At 42.4% G+C, this 26,237-nt stretch overlaps 1 protein-coding gene and 2 long non-coding RNA genes across 5 annotated transcripts in view; 2 read left to right on the top strand and 1 right to left on the bottom strand.

Moving 5' to 3' along the window:
- Nucleotides 1-11,744, top strand: LOC311420830. The gene is made up of 2 exons (XR_014684560.1): nucleotides 1-2,822; nucleotides 2,944-11,744. It is a non-coding gene; the product is annotated as an uncharacterized lncRNA (long non-coding RNA).
- SAP30BP (SAP30 binding protein) overlaps nucleotides 1-26,237 on the top strand; it is a 31,820-nt gene that overhangs the window by 3,705 nt on the left and 1,878 nt on the right. For both annotated transcript variants that reach the window (XM_084492101.1, XM_084492102.1), the window contains 6 exons: nucleotides 14,081-14,123; nucleotides 20,709-20,797; nucleotides 23,597-23,688; nucleotides 24,157-24,217; nucleotides 24,678-24,729; nucleotides 25,082-25,140. In XM_084492101.1, the coding sequence (XP_084348227.1) occupies nucleotides 14,081-14,123; nucleotides 20,709-20,797; nucleotides 23,597-23,688; nucleotides 24,157-24,217; nucleotides 24,678-24,729; nucleotides 25,082-25,140 (396 nt within the window). The remainder of the gene's footprint in view (nucleotides 1-14,080; nucleotides 14,124-20,708; nucleotides 20,798-23,596; nucleotides 23,689-24,156; nucleotides 24,218-24,677; nucleotides 24,730-25,081; nucleotides 25,141-26,237) is intronic.
- The window catches only part of LOC311420831, a 21,528-nt gene continuing 6,544 nt past the window's right edge, over nucleotides 11,254-26,237 (bottom strand). The window contains exons 2-3 of one of the 2 annotated variants that reach the window (XR_014684561.1): nucleotides 14,150-14,317; nucleotides 11,254-12,865 (exon numbers count right to left, since the gene is read on the bottom strand). This is a non-coding gene — a long non-coding RNA (uncharacterized lncRNA). Of the gene's footprint in view, nucleotides 12,866-14,149; nucleotides 20,057-26,237 lie in introns of those variants that run through there. The other variant, XR_014684562.1, reaches the window with a different exon arrangement.

The raw sequence follows: 26,237 nt of genomic DNA on the forward strand, positions 1-26,237 counted from the left end.
CCAGGAGACGTAGCATTCACTACAGAATTCTCTTATGTCTGACCAGCATCAGCTGAAAGACTTCATTTGGTTAGAACAACTTAAGTGATCTTATGCTCCTAGAGGTCATGTCAAAATCGACTCAGATGTCTCCTTCTCTCTGTCCTTCTAAACAAAACTGTTTTCTAAAGACTTTTTTTTTTCTTTTTTTTTTTTTACTTTTGAGCAAAGTGGTAAATGTGGTAAGATCCCCAGATCATTATCATAAATAGTTGAAATAATCTTTATTGTGAGGTTACATCCTGTTTCTGCTGAACAATGTGTTTAGCAGCATGTAAGAATGCATCAGGCAAAAAACACGGAGAAAGACAATGTACCAAATCCACCTGAAAATTGACGGAGAAGTGTGCATAATTTTCTCTATCAGATCAGTCCCCAGCGTAATATAAGCAGTCGTGTGGGATACAGAATGAATGACAGTTGAAAAGGCCTTTATTTTATCCAGTAGCTTCCTGAAGATGCAGACAATCTCTGAGTTCTACTTAGGAATCCAGAGGGCCATATAGCAAGCTGAAACTGCAGAGCATGTGAATTAGCTTAGGGCTTTCATGGAACCATGAGAAGGCAAATGGATGTGTTTAGCTATCCTGCTTAAATGAGATTTGTAGCAGCACCCTCTTCCAGTTTCTGCAACACTTGTATGGGTTTACAGTGACAAGCAGAGCTGAAGCTTGGCTGCTGTACTGCACTTGGTGAGGTCTCTTGCATACACGTGTGAAATACCTTGTGGTGCCCTTGGCACAGAAGTAGGAGGCACTTGGAAATGGAATGTATTGTCTACTTTCCTTGCTGCAATGAAACTAAATTATGGTTTGTTCTGTTTTGGGAGGTGGTTCTTGGAAGAGAGGAAAGCCATTGCGTTCTTATCCCTCTTCTGCTCTTAAATTTTTTACATTATGCCTGGTTAAGCATGCTAGCAAAATGCTTCTGTTTAAAAAAAAAATGCTAGATTCAAGTAAGTACTATTTGCTTACACCTCTTGAAAGACAAATAGATGGGTTTCTCTCAAATGAGATTTGGGTGTATGTCATCCTAATGAATGTTAGGAGGGCCCTGCTGGAAGTGTGTGCATTTCTGCCTCCTCTAGAAGGACTCTATGACTTCAGGACAATGTAGAAAAAGTTTGGCAGCTAGAGAAAGATGAAAATCAGATTAGGGTAGTTCTTGTCTGAGTAAAGATGGAAATCTTCCAGCTGAGTTGTGTGGCTTCTGCTTTAATATGTTGTTGATGCTTCACGTTAGCTTATTTAAAAAGCTTCTTGATTTCAGTGAGTTCTACATGCTACCATACAGATGCATTTTTCCCTTCTGAAGAGGAGCTCCATGTGGCTACAGAGCAGTGCCTCAGCTTCAGTGGGGAAGCAAGAAACTACCTTAAAAGAATTTGGTATCTTGAATGCATTCTGAAATAAGAACTCCACAAGAACTGAAGTGATTGTATATGAATTGTTCTTTGTTCAAAGAGAAACGTTTCAAGATTTTTAAGTATTGTAAAAATGTCAGAAGAAAAGGCTGAACAGATGGTAAAAATGACAGTAAGTAGAATGGGCATCTTTCCTCTCAGCTTCTCGAATTTGGAATGTTCTTATTCAGCACAGACATGCCTGAGTAGAAACAGGCAGTTCAGGTAACAGCATTCTTAGTGGTTAACAACAAATGATGCAGGTGAGCTGAAGTGGTAGAGAAAAATGGTTATTTAGATCATAAGTGGACCACTTTTTCAGCTTCAGTATAAAGTTACCAGCTGTCAAGCTGGTGTTACCTCCCTTACAAAACTAGCTAAAATTGATTGTAGCTTTTGGCCTTCACAGATGTAAAGTAAAACACAATTCCTTCCATGTTAGCGTGGCATGGAAAGTGAGGATTTGAGAAGAATACCAGGGAGGCAAATCTGAACATTAGCAGTTTCGGACTTTTATGTCATCTTTAATTGTTGTCTTTAAGTGAAAAAGGCAGTAGCCTCCTTCTCTATGCAGTACGGTGCAAGGCAGCCCAGCGCTGTGCTGGTAATGGAGCAGGCGTGTTGTTGGAAAGCATCGTGTGGGGCAGCGATGGAGTTGCACTAGCCATGCTGTTAAGAAATTCACTTGGGGTGGGGGAGGATGGAACATTACTATAAAAGCAGCTTTACTCGCAGCAGTAGTAGATGTTTCCTATCCTCCTTTTCCACCAAGTGGCAGTGTTCTCCTGGTTCCTTCCTCATTGCTTTGAGATTGTGGTATCTGAAAAGTAGAGAGTAAGAGTCATAGTTGCTCTAAAGTTAGACACTTGATTAATTTAAAATTTTACGTTGGGGTAATATTTCTTTTTGTCCCAGTTGAGGGCTGTAAACTCTTCTTCCTCCATCAATCTCATTGCAAGATGTCAAAGACATGTCTAAGTAGTTGGTGTGGGCATTGTATATGTGGCCAGGGTGTTTCCGGGGTCTGAACCTGTGTGTAGTCCTTTAAAATGCATGACTGAGACAAACCCACTGCAAATGACCAGTTAATTACAGTCTTTTCAAGCCCTGGGAATATATTCAGATTTGCTTCTAGCGTTTGCTTCGCTGGATGTGTGGTGAATGAACTGTTTTGAGATTCTCATTTGAATAATTCACCAGGACACTGCGTATGGAGGAGGAGTTCCCTCATTGCTGGTGCATCCCGTGGTTCGGCCTCATGCTGCAGTTGGATAGTAACAAACACAAAACCTCCAGAAACTTCAGCTGGTGCCAGCTGTGGATATAGGCTGAGGCTACTAAAAAGGGAATGCTGTGAAAACTGGCAGTGACAATTAAAATGGTAAAGCGGTGGGGGGGATAGTGGAATTTGTGGCCTTTCTCATAGCTCCAAGGGAGAGAGATTTTTCTACTCCACCCTATGGTATTTAAAATTATCTTATGTTTTTTAATCTTGATTCCAGGTAGCATGCCCTTGTTGATCGGGAAAGCACATCCGTCTGTCCTCACAGCCTTTGTTCCTCACTAGCGATAACGGCAGTATAAAGGGCTGGATGGGACTGCAGTTCTCATGATCTTTTTTTTTTTCCTGCTTAGCAGCAAGTCACTATAAGCTTTTCAAGTTAAAATGCCGATGTCTAACTGCTGTGTTCTGTCTATCCTCAAAGAGTCAAGTGGAGATTTACTATGAACCTGTTTGGGGGAAAGAAGCATAGAAGAATATTTAAGCTTCGTCAGTCATCTGAGAGTGTTCTTCCAGAACTAGCCCAGAGGATTCTCTGTTACTGAGCACCTGTGAGACGGTCTTGACCACTGTATGCTTATAGCAAACAAACAAACAAAAAAAACCACCAACAACAAACAACAGCAAAATAGAATTGTCCTCTTTAAATAGAAAAGTCAGATTTCTTAGATCCTGTGACTGTTTGAGGTGCTCCCTTGGTAAATGGGAGATTCAAATCTAGGTAAAACTAATTGATCTTCCAATTTGACTCTGAGAGGATGTGTTCAGGCTCTGAAGCAGAACATGTTTGTTAGTAACCAACATCACTTCAGCGGTCCCTGCTTTTAATATTAAATAAGCAGTCACAAATGGCAAACAAAGCAAAAGCGAAGTCTTAAAGCGATTTCAGAAATAAAGCTTTATTGCTTAGAAGGGAAAAGAAATGGTCAACAGCAGCTGCTGGCAGAGGAGTGATGTTAAGATGAAATCCCATAGCCTGAATGGCAACTTTATGTTCTTTCCTCAGATGATGGAACTGTGAGTACAAAACAAAGGACACTGAAAATACACGAAATTTGGTGTTCTGGTAGCAGTGTTGGTTTGGAGTGAGGAGGGTTAAAGGGCTCTGCAGTGTGTGCAAGTTGCTTGGGCCCCTGCCAGCAGCTGGCTATGGTTACAGCCTTGATGCAGTAACAAGATACCAGCCTTCAGAGCTCACTAAATGGACCAGCCCTGCAGGAAGAAGGAAAATGAACCTTAAATGAAATATTGACCTTGTGCTCCAAGTCTCACCTGAGGGATTCTGTACTTCATGTTGTAGGGCTGCATGAATAACAGATTGCAGGCGTTGATCGAGCCCAGCCCTTCGGCTTGGCCAACTGGAGTTTTCACAGGGGGAATCATTAACTCTTGAGCTTTGATTGCAGACTAGCCCCGCACAGGAAAGCTGATAAATATTGACACTCCCTTTGCAAGTGAATGCCTGACGCATGGTAACAGTTCTTGAAAGCAGTGGCTTGCAGAAGTAGCTACGTTTTCTGGTTTTGTTTTAAGGCTCCCTCTGCATCTTTGTGGTGTTACAGTGAGAGGCATCCAGAGGGGGAGCTAGCAGAAAGGCGTTAAAGTTTCAGAGGAATGCTTTGTTTCCAAGCATGTCTAAGTACCATTTTTTGACAGTCATCGGAGCTGTTCAGCTCTTATTGATCCACTCAGCTTGTGAAATAATTTCCATGTGTTGTGGTGCGCAGATGTGCACCAGTACTTAAGTGGAGGCTTTTGATTGTGATGTTTATTTTGCCTGCCCATTAACCTGTTTGTTTAAATACCAAAATTATCTTGATTTCAAGTAAAAGCGATAAGGGATAAGAAGCAGTAAATGGGGGATTGTTCAGTAATGTAGTCCCAGAAGTCACTCTTATTTTGACAAGGCGTGTTAGTTTTTCTGTATTCAACATTCATTCTCAAAAGATGTCTGAATCTACTTAGTTACTTTTATCTTGTGTTACTTTTGCTCTGAAGAAGAAGGGAAAAAAAAGTGTATTTGTGAAAAGTCATATCAATAGAGAGCTGTTGTTATATTTAGATATTCCACTGCAAAGCCTAAAAATGGAGCTGGCCTTAGTAAGCTTTAGAAAATGAATTGGAATTGTTTACTTTGGTGGTGGCAAAGTATGAAAGTTGCTTAGGAAATACCAGCCCTTGATGCATTCAGCTGCTGAGAGGGAATCCTAAAAATTCTGCTTAGAATATATTTAAGGCCACCTGACTGAAGAATGAGTATTAAAACTACTGTTTTGCTAAATATATATAAAAAAAAAAAAAAAAAAAAAAAACAAAACTGTGCACTCTCAATGGCTGGAAGGGCTGTATATTATTTTTCTTGCCCAGGCTGGATCTGGTAGGACATAACCATTTTCTAAATGTGCAGCAGAAAGGCACTCCTAATGTCTCATCAGAATCAAAAAAAAAAAAAATAAAAATCATTATGTTCCCCTGCCCTCCCTTCTCTTGGCACTTTGAGGCTCTCTGGGTTAGTGTTTTGGCCTCTGACGGACAGAACTGGCAAAAGAACAGCCGTACTTTAAAAATGCCCTTGGGTTATGCATGGCTGTGCTAGGTGCCTCCACGCAGATTTCAGGGCTGGAGTTGAGGTTAGATCTCCAGTGGCTCATTTCCCTCTCATTTCTGTGCCTGTGAGTACAGCCTGAAGCTGCGAGTGATAAGCTGTGCAGTTATTCATCGTATTCTGTGCTCAGTTTTCCTCCTAATATACTTCTGCAAAATGCTCTCTGCACTTCCAGCTCGGCATACTTTCCCTCGTTTTGGCACGCTGTCTTCCAGAAAGTTTGGTAGTTCAGCAGGCGGCATTACACGTGGAAAGCCTTTAGGGGGAGTAGAGTTAACTCAGCCTCTAAGGCTGTCCTCTGTGCCATTAAAATGAGTGTTCAAACATTAAAACAGCTGATACTCTCCTCCTTCCTGCTTTTAACCACGTGGCTGACCTTGGTTGATGCCAGAGAGTAGTATCAGCGGCAGGTAAATGGCTTTGCATGCAGGAACCATAGTAAAGTTCAGCATCTTTGACTTTTTTTGTCCCTTTCCCTTGTGTACTTCTGTGTCTCCAGCTCTCTCCGCCTGAGAGGGAGATAGATCACAGCATCGTTGGTCTTCAGAGCTGCCTTACCTCCTTCAGAGCTGCTGGCTTCAGTCCAGCTCGCGAGCTGTTTGGAAGATGAGACATGTCCATGGACATGCTTGTTCCTTCCTCCCCGCCAGGCATACGTGCTGCAGCAGACTCCTCGCTCCCTGCAGTACTAAATACCACAGATTATTGACACAGGTGTGGCTTGCTTTTCTCCAAAGGAAGAGCCAGTTTTTTTTTTTTTTTTCTATTTGCCTTTAAACTTGAAGAAAAGTCCTCTCTGGAGCTGCTTCCCGTTGCATATTTCACCTGATAAAGGTCTGAGTTCTTCAAGTCCAGTTCTGTTGTGTTGCAATTATTTCTGTCTGCTGTACTGAAATAGCCTGGTCTGAGCCTGCACGTTGGTGCTTGTCGGAGCGAGAGTCTGAACAGTCAGCACAGATGGAGGATTGCCTCAAACACCAACAAATAGCAGAAAATAGCTCCTTCCAGCCTCCCTGTGCTCGGTACAGAAGGCTGGAAATCTGCTAAAGCTCCATGGGATCTGCTGATCCCAAGGAGGATGTTTTTACACCCTGCCTCTTCTCCAAACCCTGAAGAAGAATTTTTGGTAGTATGTACCTGGACAGAAAGCTTGTGCAAGAAGTTAGTTGTCTCAGCTCTTTTGAGCCTTTTTTTTGTTGCTGTTGAGGCTTAAGACTTCTCACAGTCCAGCTTCACCTTTAGCTTTGTTTTGCGTTGCAACAATCTGTTTGTTATTTTTTTTAATAAATCAGGGTAGCTTGACACCTCAAACCGTGTCATGTGGTGCTGGTACTTGACCTCTGAATTCCTGTTCCCCTGTAGGAAGCAAAAGTGACTTGAAAGCAGAATTAATGGGCTCTGCAGATCAAGAAACCTCTCTCTGGACCTTGGTGGCTTCTGGTGGAGCCTGCTGGAAGCTATGCTGGCTGCTCTCAGAGCAGCTTTTAGCTGGCATTCTGCTCTCGGGGGCTGCACAATCTTCATGTAGGTTGCCTTGCATGCTTGCAGTAGAGTGTCCTGGTCGGTGTTTGTGCTGTGGAGAGGCTGCACTATCTGGTCTTGTAATAAAGTGTATGCACAGGGTGATCTGGAGGCATTTAGCCTAGCAGCAGTCCCAGTGGGAGTGAGGTGGAGGAGAGAAAAGGGGCAGCACACTGAGGCATGTGGCTGTGGGGCCGAAGCTCCATACCAATGCAGACATTATTAATTGTCCCTCAGCTTGGAGAACGGGAGTCTTGGCACGCAATTCCTTGACTGGAAATTACTTCTTGCCTATCTTTGTCAAATATTGAGTTAGCATATGTCAGGTGAGTGCAATCAAATTTCAAAGAAGTTATTTAAAGGCTTTTATGGTATGAAAGCTTCTCTCTTCCAAAACATTTTCTCACTGAAATGTTTTGCCAGGTCTTAGTGTTTTTCAGTGTTTTGTTTTGTGTTTTTTTTTTTTCCAATAGAATTGAAATGAACTGAGGGAGTATCTTTAGACTTAATTTAGCTTAAAAACTAAGAGGCAGTGTCAGCTACGCATGCTCTTTGTTTTGGTAAGGATTAGATAAGGATTTAAGCAGGAATGTCTCAGGAGTTGACTCTTTCTTGTCTTGTTCTTCCTTCCCTCATTTTGCCCGTGACAATAATATCTCAAAATAGGTTTGTACAGGCTATACGTAAGCTTCCCTGAAGACGAATGCACGAGTTGATTCCCATAGGTGGCTTATTTCTAAGCTGCTGTGCTGCTCTTGCTATCTGGATCGTGGTGCCTGCAGCTTTTTCTTAGTTAAATTTCTTATCCTGTGCTGGGCAGTTTGCCTGGAGCTATGTATCAGAGTTGGCAAACAGGATATGGCTGTAGGAAATGGGCTTATTTCAAGCTTTCTCTTGGGATTCTCCCATCTCACAATACAAAAAAAAAACACACAAGGGGGGGAGAATAAAAGCACTGTACTGCAGTTCCCTTACTTTCTCTTCCCCCAGACTGAGTACACGTCGCATCTACTCTTTGTCCTTTGCCTTGTAGTATGTCAACATTGAGCAGGTCTGGTGAGCAAGAGGTAGAAAGCTCTTGTCATGCGCTTCTGATATTAAATGAGAAGTTTCTGGTGTTCTCTACCTATGGGCACCTTTGATACTTGTAGAACATAACTGCTAGCCTGTTCCTTTAAAACAAAACCAAAGTCCCTCTTAAAAAATACAACCAACCAAAAAAAAAAAAAAAAACACCAAAAAACCACCACACGTTATCCAGAGATCTCTCTCTTGCTTGCCTACCTATGAACATTTCACCTGCTTGCTCTTACAAGGACGTCTTCACTGTCAGCCTCGACAACTGTCAAGTATTCTAAGAATTTGTGCAGTTAGTTTCTTTCCATCGTTCTCAGCCAAATAAAGTTGTTGATATGTTATGAGTACAGGACATAGTCTGAATTGTAGATTGGAAGGGAAAAAAACACAAAAAATTCCTGGCAGTGGCTCAGATGAGAGAAATCCATTAACAGCAATTTTACAATCCATGTACCAACTGCTGCAGCAGCAGGTCCACTGGCTACTGGTGGAAGGATTACACTCAAAAATCGTCTGCATTAGCATCTCCAGACTTATCCATCAGTGTGACTGGCCTACAGGTTCTGTGGGTATCAGTCTAAATTGTTAAATTTGTGTCTTTGTGCAAGCAATCAGGTGAAGTAGTTGGGGGAGAGAAGAAATTCTGCGATGCAACAGCACCTCTGAAAAAAGAGCACATGATGTTGAGGTGTACTGTGGAAGCTTCCTAACTACACTTTTTTTTTTTTTTTTTTTTTTTTTTTTTAATATGAGCTGGAAGTGAGTGGAAGGAGGAAGCTGTAGGGCTAAGTTGGCTGCAGGTCTGGGAAAAGCAATGGAGTGGTGGTAAATCTGGCATCAGTGTCTCCATTTTTATTTTTTAAACTTGTAACTTAAAACAATCGGCTTCTGTTTTTCCATCTTTTCTGCCTCCCTGCACAACCATTCCTTCTTGTAGCTTGTTAGTGCAGGTGGACTTCATATGCAACTGCTTCCATGAGAAACTGCAGGTTGGATTTGTACCCTTTGGCAACAGTGAATGCCAGCAGTTATGTCCAATGTGAGCTTTGTACTGGATTTATGGATCTTGTTTCAGGAAGGATTTAGCAGGCATTGTTGTAAGCCAGTCCATTCTTTCCATTAAATAAAGCTGTTCTGGGCAAACCTTTCCAAACGTGAATTCATCAGTCTCAGATTCATGTTGTTTTTGTTTCCTTCCGTTAATCTGTGTTCCACACTGAGGATTGTGTTTGCTTGTTTCTTTTCCATGGAACCTGAGTAGAGGCTGGGTTTTATGTAACTGAATGGAAACACTACAGCTGAAATGATGGTCTATGTTTCACCTTTCCGATGTGAAATCTCAAATCAAAACACATTGCTCTCCTTATGTACGCACACACTTTCAGTTTGTTTTTCTTCCTTAACTGATTATAATATGTAAAAACCTAACTGTCAAACTGGGTTCATATTAGCTAGGCTCTTACAGGCAGCATCGTCTTGCCCAGGGCTTGAAGAAAGTGTTTGTCTGAGAGTAGATGTGGCAATGGAAAAGCTTGACCTGATTGTATGTAGGAATAGCAATAGAACATCTGCTTTCTGCTGTCAGTGAGGGGATATCTGAAGTGGACTGAATCACCCTTAGAAGTACAGAAGTTGTGACTTAACTTGGTGGTCCAGATGGATTTTAAATGTTTGTTTGTTTTTAATACCTTGCTTTTCTCTTTAGCAGTCAATGTTCTTGTTTATATTCTTCAGAGGCTGCCCCTTGTTAGTGTCCTGTAGGGGAAGGCAGTCTGTTTTCTGCTTGTCTTGCTGTCCTTAAGTCTTCGTTCAGCTTGGATCTGAACTTCTACAGCATCCCTTGACTCACTTCAGTCAGTCAGTTGGAGCAAGGCTGTCTGCCTTTAGGCCCTTAAACAAATGATCTTGTGAAATCCGGGTTGCAAAATAAATAGCTGCCAGAAAGCCAACTTGCTGAGTACATGAAGAGTGAAGTGCAGTACTACTCTTTTTTTTTTTTTTTTTTTTAAACTTATTCTGGCCATTCTTAGAGGCTATCATATAACACTAGATGGAATAAAATGGCTAGGGAAAAAGAATAAGAAAGGAACTTTTCCATGAGTTTTTTATTTCAAAATGTTAGTTATATTAAAAATTCTCTCTAATGTGTCCAGGCTGACTTCGTGCAAGTAGCAAGAGCCTGGCTGCAGAAGTCAATTCAGAGATACTCCCATGCAGCCTTTCAGAGGTTGGCTTTTTGAAAGCTGTGCAGTATTGGAAGGTGCCACTAGGGAAGTCTTAACCTTGCTATTTTTTACTGATCAGGATGCAAGTGGAAATGGATCCGTTAAGTAATGCCTGAAGCTCTGAGATACTTGAAGGCTGTAAGAGCTTTCATATACGTACTCTGATGGAGAGGTTTGATGTATTGTGCTTGTAACCACTCACCTGCTTGATTTTTTGTGCTCTTCATGTGAGATACTAATAGCTCTTCATGTAAGATACAGGTACGTAGGAATGTGGGTGTTGATGAAGCAATCTATGAAAAGATCATCTTGTCCTGAATGGATTTAGATGATTTCCCTACTTTAAGTCCAGTTATATTCAAAATTTTCCATTACTTAAATACCTTGGTGTTCCTTTGGAAATTTCATGTCTGTGTATAAAATGCCTTTATAAAATGCCCTTTCACAGCTAAAACCTAGTAATTGTGTAGTATTTATTGTACCTTGTTACCTCACTTGTCGATTTTCTACCTCGTTTAACCTTATATTGGGTTAGATCTGCAGAAAATGCTTGTTTGCAAATGCTATCTGTTCTAATCAATTCAGTGTGTTCGACATCTGTCTCAAGACTTAAATTAGCCTAGAGGAATGTAGGGCATTACTCGACTAAAGGTATGACCATCCTTAATTTCTAGATCTTCAGTAGATCCTCAGAGGTTTGAACCTCAGACGTCTTAAGACCTCTTAAATCTCTCATCAGCCAAACTGTACATCTTCAGCCAAGCTGTTGATACTTGCCTTGCCGTAGTGTTGGACAGTAAACTGAGCAAATATGAACAAGCACGGGAGGAGGAGTCGGTCATCCCTTTGTTTTTGGAAGGCATTCGGGAGGCTTGAAAGTAGTCCGACTTAATGAAAAGCTGTGTTGATGTCTTCAGCTCGTTAACGACGGAGCAGTGGGTGTTGGTACGCGGTAACTCATCAGTAAGCAAAATTCATATCCTTTGGGCAGCGAGGTGTGGTTATACACTAGTGAGCTTGTTTTCTTTTGCTTGATGTAGCTCTAGGGTTTCTGGTGTCTTAGTTATGTCCGGAGGATGTGGAGACTAGACTTGCTCGAGCGGCTGTGGTGAGATGGGTGTAGGCGATCAGGCCAGGTAGATGCACAGCAGTGGCTTTAGGACAGGTTTTATTCCACCCGTTACAAATGGGGTGGACTCGTGCTGTAGCTCTAGGATTAAAGGATACAGGTTGAAGTAAAACTTGCTTCTGGTGACAGGAAACTTATTGATGATTCCAGAAATTCATAAAACATAGGATTAAACACATTGGACACTTCAGAAGAGATGCTTGTTTAACATAAGGTACGTATCAGGAGAGGTTTTGGCCATCAAATCATCTCTCAAAATATTACTGCGTGTCTCCTGAGGACTGTGTGCTTATGTTTGGTGCTGGTCCTGAACAGCTATAGGAGACTTGAAAATGGGATTCAGAAAACTTCAGAAGTACAGCAAATGCCCTGGCCAAATGAGAGGGTGGCCTTCTTGAGGGCACTTAGTACAGGTCTGAAGCTCCTGAGTTGGGCTGTGCCACCGGGCTGCTTAAGTAATGCTTGGCACTTGGTCTCGTTGGGGATTTTTCTCTTGGATGATGGGAGGAGGGTTGGGCAGCAGAAGGTGGGAGGGTTACTGGAATAATAAGCATAGTGCTGGGTAAGCATCAAGAGGTGCTCAGGAGCCCCTTTTCCAGTAGTCTGTTTCTCCCTCTTCTCTCTGTCCATTTAAAACAGAACTTTGAAAAGAAAAGACTAGGCAATTTGATTCAGGTAAGGTTGGAACAAAAGCAGTCACCTCCTTTCACCCCAACAATTTGTTCATTGTCTCAAACCAAGGTGAGAAACACTTTTAAGTAAATATCTAGCAAGTTCTCTGTCTGGAGGAGATAGAGCAGCCTTCTGACCTAATGTGTTTGCTGCCTGGTGAGTAACTGTATGCTGCCTGGACATAAGTTTCTCTACATCTGTAGGTCTATGAACTTTTCCAAGCTGAATGCAACATTTCCACACTAATCTGAGTTTGTCCTCACAATCTGATAGCTACCACAGAATTGTCTCTGTTTCCCTGGTGGTAAACTGAGGCTCACCGTGTTACTGCCCTCTCGACGTGGCTGAGGCTCGCCATGTTAATGCTGCGTCTGGGTAGGCCTGTGGAGAGCACGGCCTGGATTCCCTGAATTCCTGCCCGGTGCACTCACCAAAGAGAGCTCCTTATCTTGGCATATGCTTGATTTCCTGCTTTGAAATGCCATGCTCCTATTTTATTTTTTTTTTCCTGCTTGTCATTTCTGAGGACCCTGGGAGGAGAGGTGTTAATGCACTACGTGGAGCGTGGTCGGAGCTGTTACACGAGGGCCTGTGCCTCACAAAGGGCCTGGTGCCTCGCCAGCTGGCCCGCAGGAGGATGCGTGTTCCTTCATGTACTTGATTTTCTGAAATAGCTTCAGCCTTTTTTATTTGTGATCCAAGCGTTCTTATGGAGAAACAGTGCTTTTTTCATGAATGACTATGAAAAATGCCACATCGCGGCTAGTGCCACACAAAGAATTTGTTTTTCTGCACCCCGAGGGCTCTGGTTTCTCTGGCGATCGCTGGCTTTTCACAATGAATTCGATGCAGCCTGTTCCCAGATTTGGCTTGGTGACCTTGCTCCTTTCTCCTCACCTTGTCCGTCTCTCACCTGATTGGGAATGGAGGCAAAGAGGGGATTTAGAGAGCGGTTACTAAGCAGCGAGGAGGCAGCACTCTGTCTGTGTCAGGTTGAATGAATAGCTTCTGTGTTCGGAGGCACTGAGGAATTTTGGACGCACAGTCCAGTGAGTCACAGAAAGTCTTTGGGAGGGAGGCAGGGGGAAGAGGACAATGTTAGGATACAGCTGATATTGTTTCAGAGTACTTTATTTGTGTTGAACTTGATATTGCTTGGGCTCCCTCGGGGTGTTGCAGAAATACCAAAATATTTGAACATTAGTCTCAACATGGTGAAAGTGTATTTTAAAACATCCTACATAACGCTCCTGCTTAGCAGACTGCCCCAACAATCTGCTGTGCTCCTGCAATTGAATCTGCCGTAATTCATGTAACTAAGGAGGGGTTGGCTGTGTTGAGAAAATCTCCGAACACAGTTTGCCCGAGAGTTCCTGGAAGAGCAGATCTGTATCGCTCCTGGAAGTAGCAGCCAGGTGGGAGCATTCTTCCAAACTGGGAATGCAGGCTCCACGTCACCACCACACTCCTCAGCATTTTGGCTCTTACAAGGTTTATCAGCCAAAGCCAAAGTGGCGAATTCTGTCTTCACAGGTAACTGGCAAGCCCCTGCAACTGGGGACGCCGCAGAGCCCTGGGTGCCTGCAGAGGGCTGTGGGCTCTGGGAGCGTTTCCTCTGTTCCTGTGTAGCCCCAGGGAATGGATCCTGCAGGCCCTGCTTAGACTGTCAGTTGCCTTTGGGAGGCATTCCTGTGGATTAAGAAGTTTGGGGGGCTGGGTCAAGCTTGCTATTTAGCTATGCTCTAAAACACTGGCTCTTGGCTGGTGCCAAAGCCCAGCCACCACAAATGAAGAATCTGTGGTTTGATCTATCTTGAGGAAAGGCTTCAAGCACGGCAATTTTCGTGGAATTCAAAAGGAGCTGAGTGTTCAGGACTCACAGAAACAAAGTCTTAATTCTTTCATTAAATTTAGACTCTAGCTTTGAGAGGAAATGGAGCATCCTGTTAGGCTTTGACTTTCCATGGTACAAACATTGCCCTATGATCTAATAACGTGCATTTCATTCTTAATATATGTTCTTTTGTCTCAGAAGTAATATGAGAGTTTCTAAACAAATGGACATTATAGCTTTTTAGACTGGAAGAATACCTTGACTAAAATCTGTTTCTTCCCCATTTTCTCTCAGGAATTCTCAGAACTGGAGAAAAGAGATCCTCAGGAGCTAGTTGGTAAGTGCTCAGAAGTATTTACTCACATGTTTTTTTTCAAACTAGACCTTCAAGGCTCCTCTTCCTGTAAGTATGGTGGGGGAAGACATCTCCACTCTTTCCTGGCAATGCTGTAGTTTGAGTTACTGCCTCCAGTGTTTTACCTCAGTGGAATATTTTCAGTGAAGTCTTCATCTGGGAGAAGGGTGCCATGCCTAAAATATGAAAATATATTACATGGCTGAGACACAGGTACGTAAAGGTTAACATGGATGTTTTTCTAGATGAGCCTGAAAACAATAAAGCTGTAGCTTTGTCCAGATGCCCCTGTGAACATCAGTATAACCAGAAAGGATAAAGGTGACTTGTTCTGACTTTAGGGTGTTTCAATACTTTTTTAACCCAAATTTGGTCCATTTAGCAATTTATAGCTGATGTGTTGATGTGGCATCTTGTCTTTCGTAATGATTGTATAAATTTTTTTGGTGACACTTCATTTACTTGTTGCACCATTATTAGATTTGGAAAAAATGCTTGGAAAACATAGCATAGTCAGCTTGAAGTAGTATTCTCTGCTTGCTCTCTGAGGGGTTATAGAGAAAGTGCTGTTGTATTTTATGTTGAAGCTCTTACTGTCTTGAAGTAACCCTTTGTTCCTGAGGTTACTGGTAGGGTTGTGTGGTAGCATATGATAGTACCATTAAAAAAACACATGAATTTGGTACTTCATTATCTGTCAAGTCAGCTTGTCCAAGCTCAGGTGTGATATTTCAGCCATAGTGTGGTAAATGTAAAATAAGACATTGGACAGTAAATGCTAAGATGTTAAGCCATGACCCTGAATTGTTTGCACTTGAATCCTTTTCAATTGGCCTGCCCAGACTTTGCACCAACCTAACACTTTAATTGAATTATCGTACTCTAGAGGACAAAGTTGCTTTAACCAGTGTTATCATGGATTACAACAGATCTTTCTCCAGAATACTGATCTGCCCCTAAAATGCACATTAGAAAAACAGGAGACAACAGCATGTAGGGTAAAAAGTAAAGAATATCTGAAAACCATCTGCCCTTTGTCCTCTAATTTACATGTGAGTGAAGCTCTGCACTTATAAAGCCATGTAGTGGTAAGTCCTTTCTTAGCTAAGGTGTAAGGCTCAGGTGACAATTCTGTCAGTCTGCTTTTTTCCCAGTGACCGCCCCATTGACGGGAGATTGAGACTGAATATCTCATGTCCTGTGATAACCCAGGCTTGCATGCAGGTTTGGAAACTGCACAGAGGGTATCCGTTAGTGTCACATACTCATGGGTGGACAGATTGGTTAGTCAGAGATGTGGATGAAGGCTGTAATACGTCTTTATTCTTTCCCAACAGCGGTGTGCACAGAGCAGCATTTAAGGTTAGCTTTGTGCAGAAACAGTTACTAGAAGTCAGCATAATTGCTGTGCTGGATTCTGTAGGTCCCTTGCATTAGACCATATCTTATCTAGTTGAAAAGGAACTGTTGCAAGAGCCTTATGGTTGGTAATATAAGAACCACTCCCTTCCTGGAAATTTGAGCTTTCAGAGGTAGGATTCTTGAATGGAAAAACCTGCAGGATTTTCAGACAGAAAGTGAGTAACTTCTCCAACCCGGAGATCTAAAATTTTGTTTAATATCACGCTGTGGAAGTCTAAGGCTTCCTTAAACAGTTTTCGAAAATGGCTTTTTCCATTAAAAGCTTGTGGCTTGCCCTTCTCAGGTAACCTGATGTTGTTCAGCGTCATCTTCATTAAAGTCTATGGTTACACAGCTGCTTAGGTACAGCATAAACGTAGGCTCCTGCCAAAATGTTTCTGTTTTACCTCCTGTGGACTTGTGCTAAAATTGTGTGCTGTGAGCTGGTCTGGGAGATGGAGCCAACTGAGATCCACCTTCCTTGTTCTTTTTTTTTCCAATGTGAGGCTTCTGGCTGGATCTATTCAGTCATATTTTTAATACATGCTGTGTGAGTTCTAGAGTTGGCACAAAAAAAAAAACATCTAGGATGAGCACTTGGGAAAGGGCATGGGTATCTTGACTTATGTTGAGTTAGTGCTTGGGTAATCAAAGCCTGGAAGAGTGGGAGGGGAGGTTTAGAGCAGCAACTGCGCTATAGTTGAAAAGGGGGTGTGTTTGAAATGTCTTTTGATAAATTTCTGCACCAGTTTCCCCCTCTATTTTGTAGCACTCTAGTGCTCACAGCACATCTGCATTTGCTGTTTTCTGCAGCTCTGCAACATAATACTTCTAGGATGCTTGTTTTTTTTCTTCCTGAAGTTCTTTGCAGCATAGTTGTTTACCTTTTGGGCTATAAGGAATGTTCTTTCAACTCTTTAAGATATCAGAGCACAAAGTCAGTGTTCATAGCAGCAGAAAATATGGCTGAGTTGCAGGTCTCTTTCTGCATTTCTCAGCCCACAGAGCAGAAAGGGACCTAGTGTCCTTCCATGGATGGGTGACTCACTGGCATGTTGTTGCCTCCAGTTCTTCCCTGTGATTTGGCTGTTCTGGTGCCAGGAAATTAGAAACCCACACACACCCTGGTTTATGCCAAGGAGATTTGATTAGAGTGCCAGAGAACACAGTTTTAGAGACCAGGCACCAGTGGTTTGCATTTCTCCAGGGGAAAACCATGTCCCTCTGAATACCCTTTCCAGGTCTTTGCTTGACGTTTTGTTGTTGTGGTTTTTTGGGGGGAGTGCAGCCTTTGTAACAAACTGACACCTGATACTGCCTGGAATCCCTTGTGGTTGCCTAAGAAGCAGCATATAAGTGAACCTTGAAGGGGACAAGAGTTTTTAATCCCACCTGGGGAGCAGGTGCTTTAGTAGACCTCAGGATATTGACACCCCCCTGTGCCCAGGTCCAGCCAGCTGTTCCTACGCTCCCTATTCATTTGGTTTTCTCTACACTTGGGATAACTTTCTACCCATTTGTAGGAATCAAAGTTCTAGTGTGCTCTCCCATCCATGTCTCCAGCACAGCCTTTGCACTGCAAGCAGTCATTCTCTGCTGGAATGAGCTGGGCACATAGTGTGGCCCTGTGGTGCTTTCTGTCCTCCTGTGCAATATGTCTGTACCATTGTGTATGTACTGGCCAAATAACCCACCTATCTGAAACTGAAGCAGATAATCAGATGAAAGTGCCATATTTATCTGTCTCATCAAGATCTGGAAAGCAAATATTCTCCATTGACTACTGAGATGCTGAATCTTTGCCGAATACAACCTGATAGTTGGTTGCTCCTTTGGCTCTGGCCAAAGGACAGCTGAACTATTCCTGCCTTGCAACGCTGCACACACTGACTACACATAAAGCCACAAGCACCCATTGCTTCTGCTGATGAAATTCTTAACACTTAGGTCAGCTTGTGGAAGGATGCAGGGACTAAGAGTGTCCCTGTCCCTCTTCAGCAGCAGGATGCTTTGAGCTGCTGGCCTTGGCAGTGCCTTGGCTCCTACTTTCTGAGTCAAGGCATTTGTGTTTTACGACCTTAGTTCTTTCAAATGTTCTTTATCTGCACTGTGGATCTGATTAGGGGAAGATATTTACTTACTGTGAACCAGAACTTGGGTGTGCCCATGGAGATTAATCATGCTAACGGCCAGCTTCCTGAGGTCCACACGGGGAGATCCTCTAGGTAATGAGCCAGCAAATCACAGGTCCAATTAGAAACTGCAGCCAGTGTCACTGCACTGACTCATGTGAAAGTAAAGCTTAGAGCCTGGCAGAAATAACAGGATGCACAGAGCAGCTGGATGTATCCTGTGAGGACACACCTTGGCATTAGTTGTCTATCTGCGCTTACCAGTGGAAAGCTGTGCTAGGGACTTGGGAAACACAAGATCTTCTACACAGGAGCCTGGGGATGTATGTACAAGTTCCAGGATTCCCTAGAATAATGATCCATGGTGCCCCTTTCTCTATGAAAATTATTTGGCGGGAAGAAGCTGTGGAATCAGCCTTTCTGGTATCTGTTTGGAGAGGAAGTTTGAGGACTGCTCAAAGGCATGGGTTTTTTTGCACTTCCTTACTGTATATGTGCCTGAAGGGGGTTAAATCATCTTTTGCTTCGTAATGATGTAGATTCTCAAATGGGCTGTGATGAAATAACTGACTAATGATGAATGTTTCTCTGCTCATGTTTGCCTGCGCTGGGTTTGTGAAGCTGAACAGGGTGCACGTAGCCTCGCTGCTGACTCAGTCTTCAGCCACATACGGCTACGGTGGGTTAGCCATAGACAGAAATGTCTTAATTCCAGTTCCTTACAAGCTAAGAGATGCTTTCCCCCTTCAGTATAGCGTTGACAAATGGCTGTTTTCACACGTCTCAAACAAAAGAGCAAATGAACACCAAAACCTGGAAAGATACGGGTCAAAATGTTGTCTCAGTGGGAGTTAGTTCTGTTTCAAGGGAGCTTTGAATGGGCTGCTGAACATATTCTTTAAGACTTTGTGACTCCTTTGCAGAGTTCTAGCCCATGGTTCCTGAGTTTATAAGAGTCTGTAGTTCCCCTTCCCATAAATATGTTGTTTCTCTTTGTTCTGGTCACCTGCAAAGACGAGAAGCCTGCGGGGTGTCTAGCCTGGAGCTAGGCTGAATTTTTCAGTCCTTCCTTTGCCTTACAAAGTCTTTTTTTTTTTTTTTTTTTTTTTGTTAATGTTCCTACTGGTGTTGTGAACCTCTTAAGCCATTAATCAGCTTTCACCTTTTCTGGAAAGCCTCGTGTGCTGTCTATTATGAACACCTCTGTCTATTTGCTGCTGTCTCTCTGGGTTCCTGAAACTCTAATTAAATCAGAGGCTGTGCTGTCCAACCAGCAGCTGTAACCTACAACAAATGTCTGCCTTGTCACGGAGCTCTAGTTTCCTTGCCTTTTTGTAGGGGCTCTGGCAGGCTTTCCTTCTTCCATAAAGGCACTCTTAGTAAACGCTAAAGGACACTTCTTGTTTATTGCTAGCAACTGCTGAAGACTTTAACCCTCAGCAACATCTTGATCAAGCAGAATGAGCGGTCGCCTGCCAGCTTTGCATCTCCAAAGGATGTTGTCCTTAGAGCTTTGCATTTTTGCAGAAGAACTCGAAACCCTAGTAGCACTGAACATGTGTAGTGTTGGTTATCTGTAACCTCAGCTATCTGATGGGCTGTGCTGGAAGGCAGAAGAGCTGCTGTGTTCAAATGCCAGTGTCTGCCCTTTGGGTACTTCTGGGCTTTAGTCAAAGGAGCCAGACTCGAGTGTGCTGGAACTGCAGTTCAAGCAGCTTTTGTTCCCAGATGTATAATTGGAGAGCCGCAAATGTGAGTGTCTTGCTCGATACAACTTTTGTGCTGGTGTCAGGTCTTTTTTTTCCAATACAGACTGCGACTCTGGAATGTGTTCTCTGTACAAATTACGATTGAAAACAAGCCCAGCTGCTTAAATGTGACACAGAGCTCTGCTCCAAGAGTTAGCTACAAAACTGCCTGGGTTTCTCATAACTGAGTGGCAAAGAAAGCAATAGAATCACGGGTTCATTCAGGTTGGAAGAGACCTCCAAGATCACCTAGTCCAACCTCCTGATCTAACACTAACAAGTCCTCCACGAAACCATATCACTAAGCTCTACATCTAAGTGTCTTTAAAGACCTCCAGGGAAATTAGGGGGACATGTGGCTGTTTCTCTTGCTAATATTTTTGTGAACTCATCTTCACAGAGCAATCAGGTACTGTAATGGTATATCCCAACACAAACAGCTGTAGCAAGCTGGCAGTCTGTACTGGTCTGTCCTCAGTGCTGCAGAACTAGTTGTTCTTTCTAGTAATAGTCTGACTGTAAGCAAGGATCAAAGTGCCTGTTAAGGAAATATTAACTTAAGGATGGCATTTAGTGTCTTGTGGTTAACTGCTGGCAGTTTTGGAGAGGGTTGTTCACTTTGAACCATTTTGGTTTGTGTTGTATGTCTTACAAGAATTGAGGTCCAAACTGATTGATTGCCTCCCAGAAAATGGCCATGAGCTGGGCTGCTCTAGATCGACCCCGTGATCCTCCACAGGCACAGTCTGTTTCTCTCCAAGTGTCCTTTCACCAGTTTCATCATGCTCCAGGTTATCTGAGGTGCTCAGAACAAGACTTTAAATTGTATATGGAAGACCTGGAGTGTAGTGAAGAGCTTGTTATGTTGTGCACAATGCAGGGTGATAGAGGAAAATTCCCCAAGCATACTTTCCTCTGCAGATCCTTTGCCTTTGAGGATCCCAACAATTGTAGCTAGAGTAGGGGCTGTTTTTGTATATCCCAGCTCCCCTCTGGAGTAAAGAGACACCTTAAAATAGAACTAAGCCTGGTTGAGACACAGCCACAGTAGAAGGTAAACAGTAATAAAGCAAGCATCCCATCATTTTGCCAATGACTTAACCTTTAGGTTAGTTGGTTGCTGCTCAGCACCTTGAAAATGACACGAGTACCAGTTGACATCATTCCTGTTGCCTTTACACACTGTATCTAACTGATAGAGTCATACCAGCAAGGGCATAAAACGATTACATTGCTTAAATATCCTTTGCTGTTGCCAGAACTCATTCCTGGTTTGCTCTCCACAGCTTCTTTTTCAGAGAGAGTGCGGAACATGTCTCCAGATGAAATCAAAATCCCTCCTGAGCCTCCTGGCAGATGTTCTAACCACTTGCAGGTTGGTATAAGGCCTCTCTTCCATTATTTTCTTAAAAGGCTTCTATTTCAGTAGCGAGGGGGATATTTGGGAACTCCTAGTGTCCTTCCACAAGTCAAAAACCCAGTATTAAAGCTGAATTTCTAAAACATTGAGTTTGTGTACACTATTTATGTTTTAAATTTTACAGAAATTCTAGTTTAGGAATCCCAAATTAACTTAAAACTGTTTTCCACAGTCTGTGTGCACCTCTTATACTTTAAAATGGCTCTCAGCCCCACCAGTGATACAGAAGCAATGTTTACTGTGAAGGCTGCTATCCTCTTACCTCAGCAAATTCAGCTCTGTAGGAGAGAACAAATGATTGTTTTTCTACATGGGTCTGAGAATCCCCTAACTGGAATAGTTGAGGCAGCATTGATAAGATTCCTTCTCCACCTACATCTCACTAGATGATAAACATTTAGAGGGAATGCTAGTAACCTAGAGGCAGCAAAAAAAAAAACAAATGCATGTTTTCACTGGTACACGCCCAAATAATTGCAATAACCAACTTTTAATCAGTCTAGAACTTTGTCACAGTCTGCTTCCATGATCGTCTCTGCTCTGCCTTGTGATGTAAGACTATTTTTCATCAATTGGATGAAAAAAAATCACAAAAAAAATACAAAAAATAAATGGTACTAAGGTACTGAGGCTCTGGCTCTGAGTTGAAGCAGGAATGATATCGTGTCCATTTGGAATATTTCATGTACCCAGCTTGCAGCGTGCACAGAGGAGTTGGTGTGAGCATTTGTTGACGGCATGCTGTTTAACACCTGGCCAAACTGTGAGCTGCTATGGGGCTGTTTGCCAACGCTGTCTCTTAACTGAATATTGAGGAATGTCATCTGCTGTAGAGCAGAAGAAAAGAGCTGAAGCTACCTTCCATTGGCAGACCTCGACTTCTGGTCTGAGAGGAATTCTGTAGGCTTCTATGTATAACAACATTTATTCCCAGGAGAAGTGGAGGAGCACCTTCTGCTCTGTTTTCCCATCTCTGCTGGAGGACAAATGAAAGAGCAGTGGCTGCTGTTTTCTACCATTCGCTTGAGTAGTTATTACTGCAGTAACTGCAGTTATCTGCCTAGTAAAAGTACAAGTAAAGAATCACTTCTGGAGTGCTCTATAAAGTAAGGTACTAATGTGATCTGGATGGTGAGTCATTCTGAATCACCATGCCACACTTTCTTCTCCTCCGCTTATTGTACCTGGGCACACCCATTCGCCCTTTTATGCTGTAGGAGGGTTCTGTTGTTCTGACATCAGAGAATTAGTGTGTTAGATCTGAGGAATGCACAGAGCTTGAGCGAATAGGCAGAATAAAGCAGATTCTATTCACCTTTGACAGCAGTTCACTGTGTTAAATCAAAGGAGAGAAGCTGTCCTCTGTTAGCGGGTCAAACCACATCTTAGAGCACTTTGAGCAAGGAGATGGGATTGTTCTTCAGATTCAAAACATTCTAGGCTTTTACTGTTGATACACTGTTTTATTCTGTTAGCTATTTGTCTAATAAACTGTATCTTGGCCAAGAGGAATATTCCTTGTTATAAGGTGACCCAGTAGTTCCCCATCTATGGACATTATGAATGTGAACAGGTCACAAAAGGGGACGTTTAATCAATCGCTTCAACTCCCCAAATTAACCTCCTTTTTGTAGTTGTTCCTTCAAACTTAATGGTGTGTATATTGCATGTGAAGACTGTTGCTAATTTTGTGAGGACCTCATGAAAACTATTTTGCAAAGCTTTTTTAAAAAAAGTTGATGAAATATTAGGTAAGTACTTTTATTCAGATGTCAGTGAACCCTTGGAAAATAGTTTTGTATTTGAGTTGACTGCCCATACAGAGGGAGACAATAAGTGACTTATGTGGAAGCAACACAGGAAAACTGACTCACCTCTGGCATCTTGAAAGATTGAAGTCCTAGCCTTTGGTCTTCTGTGAATCCTGCTAAAGTATGTGTTCCATCCAAAAGTTTCCACTTCAGCATCACCAGAGTAAAAAATACGCCTAAGGCCTTCTACCTTGCTGAAGGAGGAGGAAAAAATAATCATGGTTACCTTAAATTGTTCAGCCTTCTCGATAGGTAGACTGCTTGTTCCCACCTGAGTCAGCTGAGATATCTTTCATATCTTAGGGACTTGTCGCTTCACAAAAATGTTCTCAGGAGAAATTTAAAGTGGATCGTTCCTAAGAGTGTTTGGCTGCTGGCATTCACCACCAGCAGTACCTGCTGATCATGTTGTCCAGTGGGCTGGCTTAGTTTTAGTTCTCCAGCAGAATGTGGCCCATCTGTCACCCAGGCATAGCCATGAGCCTTGACTTCTGCCCAGTGCAGCCCAGCAGCTTGTCTTCAGGTGCGTGGCAGACTGGAGGGAGGTGGGATGGTCACTGTATGTTGAGGGAGAACCCTCCTGGAATTCACGTGTCCATGCTGGAGCTGCCTTCTGCTCCCCTTCTGAGGGCAAGGAGCATATACTGCTGCCTCAAATGCAAATCTTCTGTCTCAAATGCAAATCTTTAATCACTGGAGACTTCAGAAAGTGCAAAGATCAATTGCTGTACCCACGCGGGTGGTTCATGGAGAAGATGCTGTCAGACCTTAAAGCAGGAAGTGTCTGTACTAACCGATCTGCCTGGCCTTAGGGTAGAGGTGGAATCCTTGCTCAGTGCGAGGTCACTGGTTCAGTTGTCTTGTTTCCACATGTATGCTTTGATAGTCAGCTGGAACACTCATCCTTTTTGTATTGTCTCACCCTGTAATCTTGCTCCCTTAGGATAAAATTCAAAAGCTGTATGAGAGGAAAATAAAAGAGGGCATGGATATGAACTACATCATCCAAAGGAAGAAGGAATTCCGCAACCCCAGGTGAGCTACCATCTTTTCCTGTGAGGCCAAAGCACCACACAGCAAAATTCAAGGATTTTCTTCTTGCTTGGAGCAGTTGCAGGACTTTTGTAAGTTGCTATTGCTTACAAAATTGAGAAAGGCATAATTTGACAGTAACTGAAATGGTAGAACTCTTAAAACTCTTCTTTGGTGCTCTATGAAGCAGCAACTAGGTTAGCATAGCAGTTAGGTATGTAAACGTAGAGGCTTTGGATTAAATATTTTAGAAAATGTGTCTGCTGCGGGAGCTGGGAGATGGACTGGAAAGAAGTGGGAAATAATGTGGTTAATGGCATGCCACATCCATCACAGCAAGCACAGCAGCACAGGTGCTGATTTTACTCTTAGTGTGAAGAGGTGACAATTTCTTTTTACTAACAAATCTGAAGCACTTCAGTTTAGAAGAATGAGCGAGCTTTTAAGTAATTTCTGGTCTTTCCTTTGCAGCATCTATGAAAAGCTGATCCAGTTCTGTTCTATTGATGAACTTGGTACAAATTATCCAAAGGTGAGGTGCAGTAATTTTGTCTGTCAAGGTGAAAGATGATACAGGGCTGTGAGCTCTTATATCTGGCTTTCTTTACCCTTCTTGTTTAGAGGCCCTGTAAGGAACTTTTGTCTGATTCTCTACATTGAAATGAACATTTTCACGTGGTATTGAGCCTCAGTGTCTCCAACTTCATTTTAGTGAATGAAAATTGCTGAAGTGTGTACTCCTGGGGGGAATAGAAGCTGAACAGCAGAAGAATGTGTATCTTATCTCAGCATCCTTTTAATTTCAAGGCTGTTTATTCTTTTACAACAGTACATTCACCCGTAAAAGAAAATCTGAAGTAATCTTTGTGTCACTGTCATACAAGAAATAATCAGTAATGAACATCATCAGTGAATAGCAACATATATAATATTTTGAGCTGGAGCTTGCATATATGTGGAAATAGACCTAATATGATTTTTTTCATCTTTAGGATATGTTCGATCCTCATGGCTGGTCAGAGGATTCGTATTATGAGGCACTAGGTAATTCCATTTTTTTTCTCCTGTCCTAACTTAGTTCTTTGTGTTTTGTAGTTAATTAACTGCACTGGAGTCTTTACCTTCTTTATAAATGAAAAGTATCACATGCTGCTTTTTAACTACATCATTCCGGTTGGATGTGCCTCAATGTTATTGATGCTTCATCAGTCTGGAAAGCCCTTTCATTGAAATTGGTTCTTCAATGTTTTCATCTTAAATCATTAATTTAGTGCAATAATGCTTTTTTTGTACACAGTTTGAAGTTTTTGATTGCTTGTGATGGGAAGTGTGTGAGCAAGATAGTTATGGCTTTTTACCGTTTCCAGTGCTTCTTGTAACTTCTGTTCTTTCTCAGCAAAAGCCCAGAAGATTGAGATGGACAAATTGGAGAAGGCCAAGAAGGAGCGCACAAAGGTAGCTGTGCAAAATCAAAAGAGGACTGAGATGTGGGGATTTTTTTTTTGTTTGTTTCCCTGCTAAATTTCATTTTGTTCCTTTGCTGTTATTTTTGTGAACTACATTCTGTACTAATAATTCCCATTTTCCCTAGTTTGTTCTTCTCACATGTCTTTTTTTTTCCTCGACTGAACAAATAAAGTTGTTTGCCCTTCCTTATAGGTCCATTTATCTAGGCTGTTTATCCCCCTGTTTTTGCTGCTGTTTTGTCAGTATTTTTAAGCCAGAGCTCATAAAATGGTATGCAGTAAGCCAGATACAGGCAAGATACTGCTTCAAGTACAGCTTTTTTGTCTTAATCTATGACATTTTGCCTGGTGACATAGCCTAGCATAGCTTGATTTCTTCGCCATATCTCACTGTGAGACAATATTTACTTTCTTTTCTCTTTGATATTGCCTTCTTGCTTCTAATTTCCAGAAACGTTGAGCATATTTTAACTTTAACTGGGAGCGTCTGGGCTTGTCACAAAATGTACGTTGTTCTGTATCTCCCCCAAAAAAGAACACAGAGGAGCTTTTTATTCCTGTCCCAGAGTGGTGTTGCCTTTTTAGCTAGTGGCTGGCAGTCGAGAACGGTCTAAAGTCAGAGACTGCCTTCTAACCTTGCAGAACACTCCTCCAATATTCAGTATGTGAAGGTATTTTTTTCTTGCAGTGCGTGCTGTATCTTGCTACTTGTTTTGTTTTTTTGCACAGCAACCCAGGTATCTGATTCTTTCCTTGCCCATATCTGCAGTTTTGAAAATATGAGCTTGCATGCTGTTGTAGGTCTTGTTGCTAGGTTTCCTGCTATGATGCAGTTACAGTAAATCATGCAGGTAGGGGCTTGTTCTGCACGTTTCTTAAAGAAAAAAGCACAGGGATTTCTGCCTATAAATATACATACTGTAATACCAGGATCTCTCCTTTCTGAGTTGGCAGATTTCTCTGCTTATGCCAGTTAACAAATGTTGTCATACCTGACTTAAGATCTGGGACACAGGGATCCTCAACCATCATGACTTCACGCTTTGACCTCAGGACTGTGTCTTACTTCCTGCATGGCAGTCAGCT

The sequence above is a fragment of the Aythya ferina genome (genome assembly GCF_964211825.1).
Source record: "Aythya ferina genome assembly, chromosome: 18".
NCBI lineage: Eukaryota > Metazoa > Chordata > Aves > Anseriformes > Anatidae > Aythya > Aythya ferina.